The sequence below is a fragment of the Vitis vinifera genome, chromosome 18, assembly GCF_030704535.1.
Source record: "Vitis vinifera cultivar Pinot Noir 40024 chromosome 18, ASM3070453v1".
NCBI lineage: Eukaryota > Viridiplantae > Streptophyta > Magnoliopsida > Vitales > Vitaceae > Vitis > Vitis vinifera.
In genome coordinates this window covers 28,292,141-28,314,602 of record NC_081822.1, presented here as the reverse complement: position 1 = coordinate 28,314,602, position 22,462 = coordinate 28,292,141, and the positions used below count along the sequence as shown (strand labels likewise).

General features: G+C 33.8%; 1 protein-coding gene across 1 annotated transcript; it reads left to right on the top strand.

Moving 5' to 3' along the window:
- The first annotated feature begins 11,429 nt into the window (after positions 1-11,429).
- Positions 11,430-21,598, top strand: LOC100256310 (uncharacterized). The gene is made up of 2 exons (XM_002276374.4): positions 11,430-11,644; positions 21,077-21,598. Exons 1-2 carry the CDS (start codon positions 11,572-11,574, stop codon positions 21,322-21,324), a joined length of 321 nt encoding a protein of 106 aa, XP_002276410.1. The 5' UTR covers positions 11,430-11,571; the 3' UTR covers positions 21,325-21,598.
- The last annotated feature ends 864 nt before the right edge of the window (positions 21,599-22,462 follow it).

Below are 22,462 nucleotides of genomic sequence, written 5' to 3'. Positions count from 1 at the left end.
GCCTTCGGTGTCCTGCCAGTTTTCAAGAAGCTCACCTTTTTTTGCTTTCCTAAGATGCAACTTTCACACATGTCAAAATCAATGGACTTCAATTCTGGTAGTTTTCCTTTTGACAGCAACATCTTCATCCCTTTCTCACTCATGTGACCAAGTCTGCGGTGCCATAGGCTTGTATCAGTACTTGCATCAGCAACTACAATTGTGTCTCTTGGACATGAGGTCATATACAGAGTGCCAGTCTTCTTTCCACGAGCCAATACCCTAGCTCCCTTTGTAACCTTCCAAGTACCACCAACAAATAGTATTGCATGTCCTTCATCATCAAGTTGTCCAACAGAAATCAGATTCCTCTTCAGGTCATGAATATGTCGAACTTTCTCCAGTAACCAAACAGACCCATTGGGCAATGATATCCGGACGTCTCCCAGACCCACAACATCCAAGGCTGAACCATCAGCCAAATACACCTTACCAAAATCACCTGCAACATAATTCTGTATGATTTCTCGGTGTGGAGTGGTATGAAACGAAGCTCCTGAATCCAAAACCCAATCATCAAGTGGACTGTCTACTGCAAGAAGTAATGCATCATGTACCTCTTCTGTTACAGCATTAGTAGAATCATCTTCATTCTTCTTCTTAGGGCTTTTGCATTGCCTTTTAAAGTGACCTGTTTTCCCACAATTCCAGCATTGTACTTGTTGGCCTGATCTAGATTTGCTTCTGTTCCAATTAGAATTTCTGGAATTTGATCTACCCTGATTTGAATTTCTGTTATTACCTCTGCCTCTTGTCTCAAGGTTTAGGGCAGAACCAGATCCTGAGGTTTCACCTGCATCTCTTCGGCGAATCTCCTCAGCCAGAATTAAATCTCGTATATCATTGTACTTGAGCTTTTCCTTTCCTGTAGAATTGCTTACTGCCATCCTCATTGCCTCCCAACTGTTTTGCAAAGAAGCCAAGACGATCAGAGCACGAATCTCATCATCAAAATCAATTTCTACAGATGACAATTGATTTGTGATTGTATTAAATTCATTCAGATGTTGTGCTACTGATGCATTCTCTGCCATCTTCAAATTGAAGAATTTCTTCATCAGATGCACCTTATTGTTTGCGGACGGCTTTTCATACATACCGGACAAAGCCTTCATCAGATCTGCTGTGGTCTTCTCCTTTACAACATTGTGTGCAACAGACCTAGACAGAGTTAACCTAATAACTCCTAGAACCTGTCTGTCAAGAAGCGCCCATTCCTCAGCCTTCATACTCTCAGGTTTTGTCCCCAAAAGAGGCAGATGCAATTTCCTCCCATAGAGATAATCTTCAATCTGCATCCTCCAATATGCAAAGTCTGTGCCATCAAACTTTTCTATTCCAGACGCCTTTCCTGCTTCCTCTGCCATTGCTCCCACTCAAACCTAAACCAGGCTCTGATACCAGTTGTAGGGAATTAAACCGAATTCCCAACCCGTGAGAAACAAAAAAATTAGAGAAAACACACGCCAAAGAAAAACAATCACACACATAAGACAGTATTTATGTGGTTCGGCAATTTGCCTACGTCCACGGAGTTGCAGGGATATCACTATTATCAGGGAAGAATACAGAGTACTACATGGCGGCTACAATATTCTCTATATATATATAGCACAACAACCCTACCATACTAAAAAACCCTAATTACAAAAGGTGGTTCCACAATGGGCTAAACGAGCTCAACAGGCCTCAATAAATCTCCCATTAAAAAAGCCATGCAATATTATTCGGGTCGGGTCATCAAACCGGATCAAACAAAACTAGGCTCCACAAAGCCCAACACTTGATGCTTAAAGGCACTTAATATTGGGGGAAAAAAAACACAAATCTCTTATGTTTTAGTATGGGAACCTTGATTGATGGTTGAAATTTGAGGAAATAAAAAATATTAAACTTTCAGACTTTCCAAAATATATTTCTAACTAAAGTTTTCAAAAAATAGAAAAATATTTCATAAAAATTTCATAGGAAAAAAAAAAAGAAATTGAGAAAGTTAAATCTTTTTAAGAGATAGATATTTTTTAAACATAGTCTTTCTTAAAATTGAAGTTAAAGATTCACGAAAAAAACAATTTTGAAATCGAAAACTCTTTTATTATGCTAAAAAAAAAATTAATAAAAGGAGTTGACTTTTTCAATAGATATTGAAAAAGGCACCATGACTCAATTGGTGTCTTGTGTGCATATTCGGATCCTATGACTTTGGACCTAAGTTTCATTCTTTTGTAACTTTGTCCTTAGTTCCATCTTTTTATACCATCATCTAACGATTTAGATTTCATTACACATAGATGAGAAATGTGACCCACATTTTAGTAGCTTAATATTTTCCTTAATAAAAACCACTAACTTTCCAAAAACAATTTTTTTTATATGAATTCATATAAATAAAAATGAATTTTTTGTTGATCCTTTAGAAAAATAAATTCTCATGATTTTTTTTTCCAAGTAAAAACATTTATTTAAATTGGTTAGTACATGTAATAAGGAAAAAAAATTATGAAAAGATTTTATGAAATAGTTTAAGAGTCATTTTTGCCTTTATAAAAGTCATTCTGAAGAATTTTATTCTAAATATATTTTCAAAATAATTTTTTGAGATCCTCAAGAATCAAAATTTTCTTTTTAGAAAAAATATTATTATTTTCCAAATCTTACAAATATAGTATTTTTTTTTTTTTTTCCTTATGGTGCAAGATCCCAATTTAAGAGAATTAACATTTTTTGAAAGATTCATGGAAAAGTGAGTTTTAATTCACTAATTTAAAAAACATAAAGAAAAATGAACCTCAACTTTTATAAATTAGTTTTATCTTCATCTATTTAAAAAATTTTAAAATATATGTACTATTTCATAAGTCATGTATTTATTTCTTGAAATGACTTTTTACTTGTTAGGATAATAATATTAATTGATAATTTTTTTAACTTGATTAAAAAAAGAAATTAAAAAATATAATTAAATTTTAAAAAAACTTTAAAATTAAAAATATAAAAATAAAATATTAATGTTCACTTTGTTAAATGATACTAATAGAAAATATAGATACCAAAAAAGAGTTGGAAATACAATAAAAGTCAATATCTTATTTTAAAATTTTTAAAGATTTTTGGTTTTAATTGTATTTAATTTCTTTCTTTTTTTGTTTTAATTGTATTTAATTTTTAAGTATTTTAGTTTTAACTTTTAATTTTATTTTAAATTTTTAACATTTTTGTTGATGTCCAGTAACAAAATTTTTATTCAATTTTATTTTTTTTTAAATGAGAAGATGAGTATATTTATATAATACAGTATTTAAAATCATTATTAATTAAGAAATTAAAAAGATTTTATTTATCATTTAAGGATCCTAGAGAATTTTTCTAAAATGATTTGTATCTAATATTATATAATAAAAATTTATAATATATTTATTTGTAAGATATTTTTATCAAATTAAAATGATAAAATAATTTTTTGATAATTTTATTTAATATTTTCAAGTAAAAGGGTATTTCAAGAAATAAATATCTTACTTATGGAAAAGTTTATGTATTTTAAAATATTTTTAAATAAACGAATATAAAACTAATTTATAAAAGTTAAGCTCCTTTTTCTATATATTTTTAAATCAATGAATCAGAACCTACTTTTCCCAAGATTTTGATAGATAATTTATTAAAACTTAGTAATTTGATGACAAATAAAGTTATATGAAAATATTAATTGTAAGATAAAATATGCTAGAATTCCTAGAAAAACCCATATCAACTCTTGGATCATTGATGTGCATGCTATTATAATCCTAAGGATACTACATCTAAGCAACGAAAGCAATAATAACAACAAATCTTGGATCTAGGTGCTAAGAAAATAATACATGTGATTTGGATGTTATCAATTTCAATTGGTGAAGATGGTTGTAGATCTAAAAAACATTGGGATCTTCTATCTGATGGCTCTTTCCTAGACTTTGGCAAATGAGGATGGTGGAATTCTCTTTGTTAGGGATGGAAGTTAGGGTTCTTTCTCCAAAAGAGTAAATATCAAAAAGTTGCAAGTCCTAAACCCTTAAGGGGTTTATATAGGCTTGTTAATGAGCTTAATGACTTTGTCCCATCTTGAGTTTAGGTCACTTAATCTAACACATTAGGTTCTAATTATTTAATTAATCTTATTGGGTTATAAAAAACCATTGAAAGTCTAATAGGGAAAACCTAGAGGGGGTGAATGGGTGATTAAATTTTTTTAATAAATATTTATATATTATTTTCAATTCTTTTTACCTAATAGATATTAGGGGTATCCTAAATAACTAAATGGGTAGTACCTAAAATCTTTACATATATAAAAAATTGATTTTTACCTTTTAAAAAATCTTGTAATTAGTTCAAGATGAAATAATTTAATTAATGTTAAGGAAAATAATAATTGGTTATATGCATAACTACCATAACTTTAAAGATAACCAACCTAGCTAACAACCTCAATAACAAATTAACTAGTCGATCAATCAAAAGGTTACTAATATCATCCAATAGAATATAAGTATAAATAAAATATATGCAATAAGATATAAGATTTTTACGTGAAAAACCCCCCACAAACTATGGAGATAAAAAACCATGAGGTATAAGACCTACTAATCTAAATTTACTATTCGAAATCGAGGTACATAGATTTACCTTACTTCTTTACCCTAAAGAATTACTTTCTAGCACCTATAATTTGATTCACCTCCACAATGCAACAACTTCTTGTTACTCCTTAGTAAATCCTTCAGCCACTTTGAAAAGATTAAGATCTTCAACCAAGATTCAAATATCAAATCTTTGAATAAGAGATTGAGAATGATGTGACACAATAGGCTTTCTCTCAAATAGTCTCTTTCTTAAGAATGAAAGGCCTTTGAATGATATATCTCCAGTCTTTGAGATCTCTAACCCTTAAGGGGTTATAATGAGGTATTTATAGGTGAAAACCCAACGAGTTTTGATATCTTAAGTTTCCAAATTAGAGTTTGAGTGAAATTTATCCAAATTTTGTTTTTAAACTCAACAAAACTGTTATGACTGTTTTAGCGGACTTACACCATTTGAGCGGTCTACTTGAACAATTGCTTGAAAGGCTCCTACTTCTTTTGAAAAAACATTTTAAAACATTTTTAGTCCAAAAATGATATTAAACCTTTTTATACCTCAAAGAAGCCTAATATGCCACAAGTCAAACCTCTTTAGACATACTTGTGATTTCTCAATTGAACGAACAACAACCCTTGTGTGGACCCGCATTTCTCACATGCGTCCCCACTCATCGACAAGATTCGCTTTTTAGATAGTGAAAAATTAGTTTTGAAAAATTCAGAGTCACCATTTATTTTATTTTTAAAAGAGAAAATAAAATAAGAAAGAAAACCCTAAAGAAGTGACTCCATAGTTTTGGAAAAACATGTCTTTGAAAAACCCGAGTCTAGATCCAAGGATCAGGTTACTTATTGAGAATGTACCTCAAAGAAATAACACCCTTCTAAGCCTTAAAGAGGTCGCTATTGGGTAAGTTGAAGGAAATGTGGTAATTAATAAGTTAATTATGAATACCTAGATAGGCTAAGGTTGTTTCAAGACTTGCATGCCAAATAAGAAATCAAATCACAGTAATAAAAAGGAGTTAGGGTATGTACCTAAACCACTCTTAAGCATTATCACAAGACATAAAAATTAGTTTAGAAATATGACACAATATGCATTTTTATTAGAGATAATCAAACAATCAAACATATATAAGGCAATCAAGCATGACATCAAACAAGGTCATAATACACAATGACATGGATATTCATGAAATTTTGAAAACGGGATAATGGAGAGCGTACTTGGACAGTGAACTAAGTGCTAAAATGGGAAACGTGGTTAGCTCAACAATAGGTAAAAAAACAACCTCATATATGGCAGAGAGAAAAATTAAAATTAATCAAATATCAAACAATCTTCTCATTAGAATTGATATTGAAGAAAATATCTAGAATGTCGGGTCCCCACCAAAGCCCGATTAATCTTACATGAGTTGATTCTATAAATTCCATTATTAGAATCATGAAGTTTATTCATGCTTATTGAAAATTGAGAAAATCAAGAAAATAGTTTATTTAAAAAAATAGTGAAAATGCATTCTACAAGAAAAATGGTAGCAAATTTATTAAAATCTGGATTTTATTGTCTAGAAGAAATCTAAAGATGGAGTTTAAAAATTGAGGATTATTTCAATGAAAAAGATTTTGAAGACTTAATTTAAAACATGCAAGATCACAAAGAAAACAGAAAAAAAAAACAAAAAACCAAAAAACAAAAAAAACAAAAAAAAAAAAAAAACAAGAGGGGGATAGTGTGCGCTAAGGTAGCCAATACTGAAGCGAGGTCCAAGGTAGGTAGGCATGTGCATTTCTGAATTAGGTTCCCTGTGCAACTACTCATTCTCCAAGAGTCTGTAAGTCGCTTCACACATATCCCCATGTGGTAAATGAGTGTTTTAGTTTTCTGGTTGGCTTGGCTAGAAAGAAAAGCTTCAAATGTCATGACTTTTATATTAGGGTAACTAAAGTGGTTTCATTACAACTTACATTGCATATGTTGAGTTGATATAAAGGGAAATAAATATTTTTTAATGTGACTTTTTTTGGACAAATTTTTTTTTTTTTTTTTACAATAGTAGAGATCATGGTTTTAAAAACCGGACTGAACTGACCAATTCGACCATCGGTCGGTCACGGTTCTGGTCCGGTTTGATTAATTAGACCGAAAACAAGTTGAACCGAAATCGGATCGGCTGAACCAGTGGTCTAACCAATGAACCGGACAAACCGGACGGTTAGATTAAATTTTTTTTTTCCAGCATCAAAACAACATCGTTTTGGAGGATATAAACCTCCTTCCAAATCGTAGCTGCTGCCCATCTCCCAATGCGTCGCGACAGGCTTCCACCATTGGCTGTTTCATTGTGCAAAATCTCTCTCCACCGACTGTAACATCGTCACCTGAGTCGTCTTTTCCCCGTCGCGCCATTGCAAGCCGGCAAGCCACCCCTTGTCGTTGGAACCCCGACTATAAACCCCCTCTAGTTGGCTGTAACCTCCCCCCTCCCCACTGCTATAAGCCTCCACTCCGAGTTCGGCCAGTAGCTGCAACTTGGAAATTTGAAATTCATTTTTTAGGTTTAATAATTAATATTCAATTTTTGCCAATTACATTAAGTTTATAACCAGCCAACTATATATTATATGATATTGAGGCCAACATTTATAATTGGCTTTATCTCAATTTGGTTATTTACTTAATCCCTTATGGTATGTGGTATGGTACAGTTGGTTAATGCCTTGATCCAACTGTAAGATGATTTGGACACTTGAGATCGAAACTTACTTGGTATATTTAGTCATGAATCATGATTCCTCCAACTCAAGTCTGCTTGACTGGTCTCATTTGAAACCTGTGTTTAAAAACAAATTTTATCTGGTGAAATTTTAAACTCATGATGTATGCAACCCTGTTTGATAAACTATTTTGATATTTTCGAGATGAAGTAAAGAGAGTGTGAGATTTGATTGAGCATGCAGGCTATGGTAGCAAGATATGAATTTTCAATTTTCAAATGTTCACAAAGTCCCCTTCCCTCCCTCCGGTTGTGGTGACAACAATTTATAAATTTTAGATAAATGTTTGGTTTGAAAGTAAATTTCTCATTTTTTTTCAATTGTTGATGACTTTTATTCTCTAGATTAATATGTGATTTTTATAAATTGTTGATGACTTGATTATAAATAATTAAATTGTTGCTAACTTTCATTCTCTATATTAGTGTGAGATTTTTGTTTCTAATTTGAAAGAGAAATAAAAAATGGAATCAAATTTGACTCTATCCTTTGGTCAAGATTCAACTACCATTTCACAAACAACTAGAAGTAAGATTGACCCTGTATGGGAGCATGTTTCTAAAGAAAGATATGCAAATGGAAGGAAAACTCTTATTTGTTTGTATTGTAAAAAGATTGCAAAATGTGGGGGGTATTCATAGAATGAAACATCTTGTTGGAGTGAAAGGAGATATTGGTCCATGTAAATCGGTTCCTCCTTATGTTAGATTTCAAATGAAAAAACTTTTGCAAGAGTTTGTGAATTCCAAGAAAGCAACCTAAGAGGCATATGAATATAGAAATCCTTATGGTCCTAATGTGTCACAATTTGAAGGGGATATGGCAAAAGATGAAGAAGAGGTTCAAGAAATGCAAAGTCCTATGACAGCTAGTAATGGAAAAGAAAAAAATCAAGTGGATAAATATTTTGTACCAAGAAATACTAAAAGAGGTCAACCTTCCATGAGGAGTGTATTAGATGGGAAATAAGCTATTTGGAGAGCAGATATGACGGTTGGGAGATTCTTTTATGATGCATGCATTGCTACTAATGTTGTGAATTCTTTCTACTTCAAGTTAATGTTGGATGCTATATCTACAATTGGTCTTGGATATAAGGGTCCAAATACCCATCAGCTGCGAGTTAATCATTTAAAGGATGTCAAGAAGGAAGTTCAGTTACTTGTGGACTTTTATCGTACAATTTAGGCAAAAGTTGGGTGTACAATAATGGGTAACAATTGGACAGATAATAGACAGAGAACACTCATCAACTTCCTTGTGTATTGTCTTAAAGGAATATTGTTTGTGAAATCTATTGATCCTTCAAACATTCTCAAGGATGCAACTAATTTGTTTTTGTTATTTGATGAGGTGATTGAATGGGTGGGTCCATTCAATGTAGTTCATATAGTGACTGATAATGCAATAAATTATGTGGTCGTGGGGAGATTGATTTCTCAGAAGCATAAACACATCAATTGGTCACCTTGTGCAACTCATTGTCTTAAATTTGATCTTTAAGGATATTGGTAAGATGGACTATGTTGTTGAACTTGTAAGACGTGCATCAAAGGTGATAGTTTTTGTGTATAATCATGTTGCTTTGTTAAGTTGGTTGAGAAAAAGAGACGGATGGAGAAAGATTCTCCGACCTGGTGCAACTCTCTTTGCTTCTACATTCATTGCACTCAAGAATCTTCATGATCATAAACATGACTTGTAAGCTTTGGTGACTAGTAAGTTCTTTGTGGACTTTAGATATTCAAAGGATAATAAAAGCAAAGTTGTAGTTTCCATCATCTTGGATAATAGATTTTGAAATGATTGTTTGATTGTTATGAATCTTATGTCTCCACTACTGTGTTTATTGCGTATTGTTGATTGTGATGAGAGGCCTTCGATGGGACATGTGTATGAAGGCATGTATAGGGTCCATTTGGGCATCAAGAAATTGTTTAACTACAACAAAAAATTTTACAAGCCTTATACAAAGATCATAAAGCAACGTTGGGATCAACAACTAAAGAAAAGCATTCATTCAACAGCTTATTGGTTGAATCCATGTTTCCAATATGATTTAGAAAACTTTTGTAACAAGCCAAGTATTATTAGAGGTGTCATGGATGTTATTGATCAAAAAGTTCTAAAAGGCAAACTTAATACAATGAATGAAATGAAGTTGTTTCGTGATCAATTGAGAAGTTTTGGAAGAGACCTTGCTTATTCTTCACATGAAGTACTTCAACCTGGTAAAAGATTATTTTCATTTATTAGTGTGTTCGTTCTTTTTCATTAGTTACTTACTTGCTATTTAATATTTTAAACTTGCTAATGTGGTTTTTTTTTTCTTCTTATTTTTAATGTGAAATGGTAACTAGATGAATGGTGAAAGCTACATGGATACAGTGCACCACATTTGCAAAAGTTGGTCATTCAAATATTGAGCCAAACTGCATCGCCTTCTAGATGTGAGAGGAAATGGAGTGTCTTTGGACATATACATGCCAAAAGAAGGAATAGATTGGAACATCAAAGACTTAATAATCTTGTATACGTTCATTACAATTTGCGGTTAAAAAATCGGTATAAACGTTTTCTTAGTTGTTTTGAATTTAAATTCTTTTATTCACAATTATGAATAATTACATGCTTTTCTTTTTTAGGTTCTATAACAAGAAAAGAATCTATGATCCCATTGACTATGCATGCATTGATGAGACCGATTTTTGGAAAGTTGATGAAGATCAGCCAGCAGAGCTAGATGTTGAAGAATTGGAAAATCTTCTATATGAAGAAGGGTTAATTCCAATAAATGAAGTGGAAGGTTCAAGTTCTCACATTGGTTAGTAGAATATTTAAACTTATAAAAGTTCAATAATTATATTTTTTTTCTTCAAAAATGATTTCTTGTTGATATATATTCAATATTTTTGTAGATGATGAGGATGGTGGTTGCATGGATATAGAAGGGTTTGATGTGGAGAACTTTGGTTTTCCAAATATTCATTTTTAATCTCCATATTCCAATTTCCAAAATGAATGAAGACATGAATTTTATATTTATTAGTATGCAAAAATCTTCATCAATATTCAAACATTGACATGTTATATTTTGAGTAACTATTTAAGTGTTGTATAATAATGATTTGATTATTAGATAATTATTGGGTTTATTGACATTATGAATGTATAACTTCTTATATTGTGTTATAGATATCATATATGATGATTGATGACCTCTACAAGTAAATTTTTTTTGTGAAAAAATTCAATAAACAAAGTAGATGCTTTTAAAATTTAGATAGAATTTATTAATTTATTAATTTTTAATAATGTATAAAATAATAAAATATATATAACGTCACCAGTTCGACTGTCGATTCGACCAATGAACCGTGAACTAATAACTTTTTCGGTTCAATGACCATTCCAGTTCAATGACCAGTCAAGTTCTGACAACATTGGTAGAGATTGTTATTATTAAATAATTATATATATTATTTAATAAAACTAATACATTTATGCGTATGTATGATTTAATTTGATAATATCAATGATAAAAAATAAATATTATTGATTTATAATTTTTTTTTATATTTTAAACTTTTTTATAATTATTTTAAAATTTAATAATATATAAATTATATATTTATAATATCTCGAATTGAATCTTAATTTTAAATCATAATCTGATAACTTTTTGATTTAATAACCAATCCGATTTTAAAAACAGTGATTAAAAACAACAAATATAATTAGAATGACTCTAAATGATAATGATAATGGTAGCGATTTTCAAATATTTGATGGTCAAAGAATGTACATGGACTGCTTCATTTCTTAGTTTAATATAACAAAAACCAAACACCCCCTATGTAACTGATGCCAAAGTGGACTCAAGCCCATACACCACTGGCCCGGCCCAATCCTCTCTGAACCTAGCCCGCCCGAGGTCAACCACGTAGCTGCCTGTGGACACGTGTAGGAATCGTGAGAAGAATGAGATCGCATAAACGCACAGGAGCCGTTGAATTTGCCTTAAAAAAACAAAAGCAGCAGTTGCAAAAGGTGAAAGGGCAAGGGAGAGAACGAGAATAGATTTTGTTGGGTTTCACATCTCGCATTTCTGTGGAGAATCGCCATGGCTTTGAACAGTGGATTGAGATCTGCTTCTCAGCTCTTCAAATCTTCTCAACAACTCGTATCCAAATCAGGTCCTTCTCTCCATTTCATTCTAGGTTTTTTTCCTTTCGATTTTGTTTGCTATGTTTGGTTCCCGAGAAACTGGTGCAAAATAGTAAAGTTTTAGACTTCTGGAAAGAAAAATGTGATTCCGAGATTTTGTATTGCTTTGTTTTTCTTTGTTTCTCTAGCGGTCACACTTGGATTTGCTGAATCAGTTTAGTGTTCTGTCTTAACTGAATTTCTGATTATTTTTTGAGATCCGATCATCGATCTTTCCGTTCCAAATAGGTTTTCGTTTTGTTTTTGTTTTTATTTTTTCAGTTTCGTTGCCAAGAGTCTGCGGAGAATGGGGCGAATTTAAATTGTTGAAAATTTTGAGATTCAGAAATTGTGTTTTTATTTTTGTTTTTCTCTGGTTTCTTAGGGTTACTGCTTCATTTTCACTGTTAAATTCTTACCTAATTCTTTTCTTTTTCTTTTTGAGATATAATTATCGGTATTATAGTTGCTGTGATTTTGGGAAAATTCTGGATACGTGTGGGTCTTATCACCATGATGGAACTGTATAAACCAATCACAATGAATGTGCTATTGAAAAGAAGTGCAAGTAGCAGTTGTAAAACAATACTTAACCTAACAAATTTTAGGTCTGGAACTCGTGTAAGGTAATCTCACAGATGTGTATTTTGCTGCTCTGGTGATTAAATGAAAGTTCTTGTATTTTGGAAATTAAATTAGGATTCATTGTTCATTCTGATGGAGATTTTCCTGGATGGTTTTCACTAAAGCTGTTGTGGATGTGTTGGTTGGAATGGAATTGGGAAAACGAAGTATTGGCTATGATCATTTTTTTGTTGAGTTTGTGAAGCTGGGTATGTCTTGAATATGGCTGAATTCCCTGTTTGTAATTTATTATACATGTGATAGAATAGCATGGTATCGTTGATGCATGGAGAGTGGAATGGGCTTTTGCATATAGGGCTGTGTGTATTTCCATAGTCTTGGCATTTTGAAGGCCCTTAGTCATGGGATCTTTCATGTCAAGACTGTGGTGGTTATGGGCCAAAATATTCTCAAACATATCTTGTGTTGTATACATAATTTTTTTTTGATAGGTAAAGGAATATATTTATAAATTATAGAAAGAACAAAGTACGCCAAAGCGCACAGGATGTAAACAAGGAGCACCTAAAGCAAGCCCTAAAAAAAGAGCACCAAAAACAAACTGATACTCAACAAGACCCTATCTACTTTACAAAATCAAACAAGGACATTGAGCTTTCCCTCAAGTACATCCTAACCCAAGACAATAATTTGATTTCTAGAAAGTACTTTCTAGGTTGAACCCATATTGAATCATATAAGATTCTAACTAAGCCCATTATCATTCAAAGAGTGCTGAATTAATGTTTCGGCTTTGGAGTCCACTCCTTTGCGCCTTTGATAAACTTTTAAAGGTGGCTGCCGCTTGTCTCCATCAACTCCCCCCGACCTAGGAAAACTCAACCTTGACAAGTTAAAGACATGAAATCTCTCATTAAGGTCTTGATTCGAGTATTGAAATTCCCCATTTGTGATCCATGTACAATTTGAAAGTGGTCTCCCTCTCCATTTGACAAGATACTTTTGATAACCCTCTCTAGTTGAAACAATTTGGTGATCAACAACATCTTCAATTTCCTGGTGGTAAGCGAGCATTTGGGCCACCATTAGTTGTAGCATCTTTAGGATTAGAACATAGGGTGAGGTCCTTGATGTTGAAGATATTACTAATGCCCATATTTTCAGGCAAATCAAGAACATAAGCATTTGAGTTAATTTTCTTGAGCACTTTGTATGGACCAACATTCTTTGAGTGAAGTTTCTTGTATGTATCTTTAGGATATCATTCAAGCCTTATCCTTACCATAATCATATCTCCTTCCTTAAAATCAACAAACTTTCTTTTCAAATCAGCATGTGCCTTATAATTCTCATTATGGAGAGCAATCTTCCTTTGAACATCATCATGTAAATCGTGTATATGCTTACTAAAAGCATCAGCTCCAACACTTGGTCATGCTTCCATTGGTAATGGAACTAAATCAATAGGCTTATTAGGAAGCAAGCCAGTCATGATCTCAAAGGGGCTGTAACCTGTAGACCTATTTTTTATTTTTTTTTGATGGGTAACTTGTAGACCTATTTACCAAACTGTTGTATGCAAAATCAGCCATAGGAAGAATCTGATCCCAATTAGTGATATGTTCTCCAACTAGGCAGAGAAGTAGATCACCTAAACTTTGGTTAACGACTTCTGTATGGTTGTTAGTTTGAGGGTGAAAAGCCAAAGAAAATTTCAGCTTTGTGTTCAACATCTTCCATAAGCTTCTCAAAAAGTGACCCATAAACTTTTCATTCTGATAAAAAACAATAGTCTTGGGCAAACCATGAAGTTGGACAATTTCTTTGAAGAATAGTTTAGCAACATGGACAACATCTAAAGTCTTTGAACATGAGAGAGAGTGCATCATTTTAGAGAAACGATCTATCACGACAAATAGGAGTCATGTCCCCTGAAAGTTTTTGGCAAACCAAAGACAAAATCCATGCTTAGGTCTTTCCATGGCTCATGTGGCACTGGAAGTGGCATGTACAGTCTAGTATTTTTCTTCCTTCCCTTTGATAGTTGGCATATGCGACATTTAGAAACATTCTTAGCCACATCCCTTTTTAAACTTGGCTAATAAAAGAGATCTTGTATCATTGCAATCATCTTATTTCTTCTAAAATGACCATTTGCTCTTCCAGAATGCAATTCTCACATCACTTGCTCTCGAAGTGATGTGTTGGGTAAGCAAAGGTGAGTCCCTTTGAAGAGGTATCCATCATGTAGCAAGAAATTTGGATATGCTCCCAAGTTCCCTGCCACTAAGGCATCATATAGAATGTTGAAATCCTTGCAAGAATTATAATCCCGCTTCAACAAATCAAATTTCACAACCTGTATAGCCATAGAAGAAAGAATATTCACTACTCAACTAAGAGAATCAGTTGCCTTGTTCTCAACACCATATTTATGCTGAATAATAAAGTTGTATTCTTGTAAGAAGGAGACCCATTTCCCATGATGATGGTTAAGCTTCTTTTGAGAGTTGTCATACTTGAGAGCTTCATGATCAGAATATAAAACAAACTCCTTTGGAAGGAGATAATGACACCAATAACACAAACCAACCACAACATGGAATTATTTGTCATATATTGAATATTTTTGCTTTCGTTCATTTAGTTTTTCATTGAAAAATGCAATAGGATGTCCTTCCTGATTGAGCACACTTCCAATTCCCACATTCGATGAATAGCAAGCTACTTAAAATACTTCTGAAAAATCGGGAAGTTGTAGAACAGGTGCTTCAGTTAGCCTTTTCTTTATTTCTTCAAAAGCTGTTGTTGTTGCCTTCAAACAAACTGTTTTTTTTCTTCATACAATCAGTGATAGGAGCTATAATAGTTCTGAAACTTTTGATGAAGTGCTGATAAATTGTGGACAACCCATGAAAACTTCATAGCTCCTGCAATGTGCTAGGAACTAGCCATTCTAGGATGACTTTTACCTTATCAAGGTCTACTTCTAACCCTTTGATTGAAACAACAAAATGTAGGAACACAGTAGTTGAGGTCATGAAGGAACATTTTTGCAAATTTATTTAGAGTTTCTCTTGTCGAAGGATTGTCATAACTTGTCGCGAATGGGACACATGATATTCCTTGGTCTTGTTGTAGATTAAAATATCATCAAAGTAAATGACTAGAAACTTGCCAATAAATGGTTGAACTACATGATTCATGAAGCACATGAATGTGCTAGGAGCATTGGATAGGCCAAAAGGCATTATCAGCAACTCGTAGAGACCATCATTTGTTTTAAAAGCAGTCTTCCACTCATCTTTGGGCCTTAACCGTATTTGATGATACCCACTCTTCAGATCTATCTTTGAAAAGATGTAAGAACCAGCCATCATATCCAACATATCATCAAGCCGAGGAATGGGAAACCAATATTTGATAGGTATCTTGTTGATTGCACGATTGTCTACACACGTGCGTCACCTACCATCTTTTTTAAGGGTTAGTAAGGCGGGGACAACATAAGGACTTAAACTTTCATGAATAAATCCCTTGGATAGCAACTCCCCCATTTGTCTTTTAACCTCTGCACATTCAATTGGATTCATACAATAGATTGGAAGATTAGGCAATTGAGATCCCGACATAAAGTCTATAGAATGCTGAATGTTGTAGAGTGGGGGAAGTTCACTAGGCAGATTTGCTGGAGCTATATTAGAGAAGTCGTTGAGTAGTTCAACAACCTTCTTAGCTATAGAAGAAATGCTGCCAGCATCTTTCATGCCAACTTCTTTCATTATTACAACATATATAACCCCATTTTCCTTGCTTTCATGCTGAAACTTATTCTTAGTGCCTTTAGCAGCTTGTGTTGACTTTTGAATTCGATATTTTCCCATTTCAGCAGCAGTCATTGGTTTCAACACAACCTTTGGGTTCTTAAACATGAAGCTATATGTGTTTTCTTTTCCACGATGATGCACATCCTGATCATAAAGCCAAGGATGACCAAGAATGATATGTGCTACTTTCATAGGGATCATCACATCACACCAAATAGAATCACTATAAACTCCTCAAGAAATAGAAACAAGACAATGCTGATTTACTGGAATAGACATGTTATTTATCCATGCTACCTTGTATGGTTGTGGGTGTGGCTTAAATGGAAGCCTAAGACGCTCAACTGTGGAGGCTGAAACAACATTCATACAACTGCCACTGTCAACGATGAGTTTCTGAACTTGATTCTCGCATCTGACTAACATTTGAAAAATAGAGGGTTCGGTGCCAATCTTCTTCCTCAACTTTAGGGGCTCTAAGAATACGTCTCACAACAGAAGCTGGTGAAATGTCCATTTCTTCATCCTAGTCAGCAGGATCATAGACTCCATAGTCAAATGAGTTTTCATTTTGCTCATCCTTCTGTGGTTCTGGTTCTTCATGTTCTAGCCCAATATGCAAGTTCTTCTTTGAACAATTGTATGCCATGTGGTCAGGTTGTTGAAACTTGAAACATTTGATACCTTACCTTTAGGATCAACCACTTGAGAAGAAAATGGCTTAAACCCTGTAGGTGGATTAAATGGATGAGATGAGCCTGGCTTCATACTACGACTTATGCCATGGAGCTTCTTATGGACAGATTCCATGGTCATAGCTCCTGGCTTCCTGTTAAAAATGCAACTTGAAAGGCATGTTCCAAGCTGTATAATGGCTAATGCAGCAACTCCCGATTGATTTCAGGTTTTAATTGAGCTTTGAATCTTGTAAGTGTTTGTTGAGGGTCTTCTACTATGACTCCTTGTTTTTATAACTCATCAAACTTCTGCCTCAAATTTATGAGCTGTTCACATAGCTTATCATGGTAATTTGTAGGCATGTATTTCTCCTGAAGCTTAGCCTTCATTTCCATCTCTTGCCATGGGCTGACTGGTGGTAGCCCCATCCTTCTAATGTGTGCTTCAACTTTTGTCCACCAAACTTTTGCTAAGCCCACCAATTTCATTTTAGCAAATCTCACTTTTTGATCATCCATCATGTTATACCAATTGAAGTACTCTTCAATTGCCACCAGCCAATTAGCAAATTGAGTAGCATCCACCTTTCCTTCAAAATCAGGAACCTCTGTTCTCACTTTCTTTGTGATATCTCCAGTGATGTCATACACTTCATGTCTTCTTTCAAGCAATCCTCTAGCCCGTTCAGACATAGGGTATTGTGGTGTTTGAATTGCCTCTTGCTCCTTTGCATTTTCCTAGTTGTTAGCTTGAGATATTTGTGTCTTGATGTTACTTGGTTGAATGTGGTTCAAGCTGATCCACCATCTGAATCAGCATCTCATCATGCTGGTTATCAGTTAGTCTTCCTCCAAAACTCCTTCCAGATCATGTAGCCATGATATCACCCTCACTTTGATACCAAAATTGATGTAGTGCAAAAAGTAAAATGCAAGGACAGTAGTGTATAATTGAAAGTACCCTAGGAATCACTCCTAGGAACCTTTAGGCTTCACACTTAAGTTCTCTTTGTATCACACAAAGAAGATAGTGGTTGCTAGAAATTCATTCATTCATTGATTCCTCTCAAAAGACTAATCAACTACCATATAAAACTCTCTAAGGACTTATAACTCCTTGGAACTAGTCACATATTAATAATGCAACTTGAATAAAAAAAAACTTGGATTGACTACTAGACCACATTAAAGACTATTGGAAAATGACAATAATAATGACTGAAAATGGTAACTTATAACAATTGACGAGGCCCATAATTTGATTTTTGGAAAGTACTTTTTAGGCTGAACCTGTATTGAATTATATAAGATCCCAACTAAGCCCATTATCATTCAGAGAGTGCCAAATTAAAGTTTGGGCTTTGGAGCCCACTTGTCTCCATCACCAATGGTCACCCTCTCTTTTGAAGATTATCTAAAGTAAGAACTCTTCCCCAATTAGCTTTCCATGCAATAAAACTCACTTTTGGATGGGACCCATGAATTCAAGATAATGTTCTTTGGAAAGTTGACCACCCTTCCCACTTCCAAAACCGCATAAAAAGATTTGACCAAAAACAATCCTTTCTTATCGTCTTTCCAAACCACCTTATCATTTTCACCCCTCCTAACCAATTTCCCTCTCAACATGTAGAAAAAAGTCTCAACGATGTCCAACTCCCAATCATTAAGGTTCCTAGTGAAGCGTGGGGTCCAATGTCCCATTCCCCCTATTTTATCCTATAAATTTGCCACCCAAACCTCCTTTGATAAGGCCAAAGCATACAAAGAAGGAAATGACATACACAAGGGTTCCTCTCCACACCATTTGTCTATCTAGAACTTAAGTCTTCTTCCATTACCCACTTCAAAGGTGGTTCCATTGAAAAAGAGATCCCACCCCTTCTTGATAGTTTTCCAAACACCAACCCCATATCCATCCCTAACTTCCCTAGGGTGCCAATCTACTCCTTCCTTCCCATACTTCACCTCTATAATTTGCTTCCAAGAAACTTTCCTATCAGAAACATATTTCTAGCACCACTTACCAAGAAGGGCCTGATTTAGGAGAGAAAGACTTTTAACCCTCAACTTCCCTTTCCCGTGTCTATGCAAACAGTCGACTAACTATCAAATAAGGCTTTTTCTCCAAAGCCCCAAAGAAAGTCCCTTTGAATCTTCTCTAATCTCAATCTAACCTTTTTAGGGATTACAAACAGAGACATGTATCTTTTTATTATTTCTATAGTACCTTTAAAGCCTCTATTGCCTTTTAATATATCCAATTGTTTATATAGCTGAACGTCATTTTGATCATCAATGCCTTAAAGTATATGAATCGATGTCACATGGCCCTTATTGCTATAGGCTTTACCATCATGATTGTTTTTGGGATTTGCAATGTATGTGGCACGTGCAGCTATATGCCAAATTGGGTATGGGAAAACCCTATTGGCTTTGTTGTATAGCCTCCATGTTTTTCTTGTGACCTTTGTGGCAGATTTCTATTCAATAAATTGATATTATTCCATTTTCTTTTGTTGTACATGAATATATAGCATTTTTTGTCTGCTGCAATGAATATCTTAATATTTGGGAATTTAAAAATTGTACACAATCTGAAGATGACTTCTTGGGGAGTGCTAAGATCATTCGCTTGGATGCTTGGTTCAACTATAGACCTTTGTGTGGATCGCAAAAATTGTAGGAAAAAGTGTATTTTCACTTGCTCATTTAATTCCTAAAATACTTATTATTGTATGCACTTTTACTTTAAAGGTATTATTTTGGTACTACATTTTTATGATATAAATGCTACCTTTGATCTGAGAATGCATGGAATTTTAGTTATTCCTAGAGGTTTTTTCTTTTCCATTGCATTTTTTCAAAAGCTTACACGAAAAACACAATTTTTCCAAAAGTATTCCTTTATTAGAAAAAGTGTTTTGAGTGTGGATGAGAATAGACACAAGAAAATGATGGTGAATTTAGCTTTTTGTAATTGTGAATTTGATGCATTATAATATCCCCATATTTCCTAATATTAAAATACCTTGGTTTTTGTGTCTTACTCTTATTCATTTAAGCTTCACTTGAAATCCTTCAAAAAGAAAATTAAAAATATGCATACATATATATATATATAAGCTTCACTTGAAAGGTTACCCTTTGAGGGGTGGTCGTTTTTATTTATTTTTACTTTTTTTAATTGTTTGTTTTTTATTATTTATTTATTTTTTAATGTTCCCGAAGTCAGATCCTACCCTTCCATAAATCCTGTTTCAATGGAATTCCATTTTCTTTATCAACCATGAATGCTTGTTTGAATGAATTCCATCTTCATCAATAGAATCCTTGTTTGAATGATTCCATCTTCTTTATCGATAGAAAATCAGAATGTGTATGTTAAAATTTGAGTGCAACTAGCTTTAGTGAGTATATTCGTATAAACCTTTCTAAGTTGTACTTTTTAACTGAGAAATGTACTAGATATTTGATTCCTATTACTGATGGTTTGAACCTTGGTAAAGAATTTAAATATGGCTGAAACCTTGCTAAAGAATTTAAGTATGACTGAAACCTTGATCTCTTTATCCAGAAGCCGAGGTCTCTTGTCAATCATTATGAAGTACTTTCAGCCTTTGACATCCACTTAACCTGTAGATGTATTACCAGTATGAAGTAGGACCTGTAATCAGTGTAAAATCATTATGAACTTAGTGCTGGCAGAGGCATTCTTAGATTAATGTCGGGACCTGTAATCAGTGTAAAATCATTCTCGGTAAATATAAGCAGCTCTTCATGTAGCTTTCTATAAAATTGCTAGAGTTGTTTTAGGCAACAAGGTGGGTACCACGTCGTAATTTATTCAATGAACTAATTAATTTTGACCTTCTATATATAGCTTATATGGAAGTAGAAGTGATTTTGTTGTGAAAGAGTAATTTTTATTTGCCTTGCCGTTTTTCTATTTTCTTTGTTGGTAATTCATGTAATTAAGAGTCACGCATATTTTGGTCGATATCACATTTCCTTGTTAATTAACAGGCAATCTGAAATTAATGTGGGATGCTTTAATTGTTAATTTCAAAATTTTCAGAAAGGAAAATTAGAGTTTTTTTCAATCTCAAGCCTTCTTTTTTATGGCCTTAAAAAGTCAGTGTTGGTTGAAGTTGCTTCCAAATTCATTTTAGAAGGGCGGAAAGTGGCTTGTAGCTAATGGTTTGCTTGTAAAACAAGTGTTGGATGCGGTTGTTCATTGATTATGGTATTTTAGAAAGTGTGAAGTAACTGGAATGGTATTTTAGAAAGTGTAAAGTAACTGGAAGTGGGAATTTTGATCGTGTTTTGGCAGTGAACAGAGGATTCCACTCAACTGGGGTAAAGAGGATGGGGGAAGGCCATGGACATGGGCATGGGCATGGGCATGGGCATGGGCATGATGAACCATTCTATCTCCATGCCAAGCACATGTACAACTTGGACAGGATGAAATATCAGAAGGTGCAGGTGCCACTTGCTGTCTTAGGTGTCGTATGCACAGGTGTTGGAGTGCCTATTTTTGCTGTTGTTTACCAGCAGAGCAAGACTGCATCAGCCTAAGCTAATATGTGGCTGCAATAAGAGCAACGACTTTGGGTGCCTTGGTTAGTAGGCACTATTGATCTGTTCAAATCATCAATCCTTTGCAGCGTTTTTGCTTCTTTTGTGGTTGCTTTCCCTTGCTTAAATTCATAAATATTTTGGGTACTGCATTCAGTAATAAGATCATAAGATTTCTTAGTGATGCTCTAACTTGGATCCAATGGTGGTTTCATAGCTATTGTTTCACACATATAGTGGTTCAAAGGAATTGAGGCATGAATTTTGTTTGCTTGTTGTTGTCTTTTTCTTTCTTTACTTTTTTGATTCTTTCTTTCTTCATGTTCATGTGTGGAGCAAGTACTTCGCAAGAGATATTCTAATATCATCAATGCTTGATTGGAGTGAATGGTCAACAAGCCACTAGTAGCAGTGAAGGCTTCTCATCAGAAAAGAATTGCAACGTTTTATTTTTTATTTGTCACTTTACTTTTAGTTGAAAGTTGAAATTGAATTCAAATTGTAATTTTTAAAAGATACTCTAATATTTTCAGCCAACATGAAATAACATCCTAACATAATTTGTGATATCAAAAGGGTGGAAGTTCTTAGAAAGGTGATACATGTAGGCCTAAACATATCAGCATTTAGGCCCAGAAAACTCGGGTCACAGGTGATCAAAACAGGCAAGACGTCCTGATGAAGATACATCTGCACAAAGCAATTAATTTGCGTTTGCATTCAAGTTCAATCTATGTCAACAGAGGGTTTGGTTTGCGTTCGGAATGAAGTTTCAATTTTGGAAAGCAAGACAGCGCAAAGATTGGTGAGGAAGCAACAATTTCAAGAACGGGGTGCGAGGGAAGCGTGCATCCAATTTTGTTCAATGGAATCTTCAAAATTATATTCAAACGACGTATATTGGCCCAAGAGCCTGTTATGGATTCTCCACCCAGAGAGTCAATATACTTGGTGGAATAAGTGATACCTACAATCATTTGATGCATTATTGATAGACTCATGCAAAATCTTTCCTAGTTTACAAGGCCTGGCGTATCTTATTGATCTTGATGTTCACTCTACTGAATGCCTCATGTACACATATTCTCAAACAAGTGCTACATATGGAGGGATTTCAATGGCCTCAACAATGTGAGAA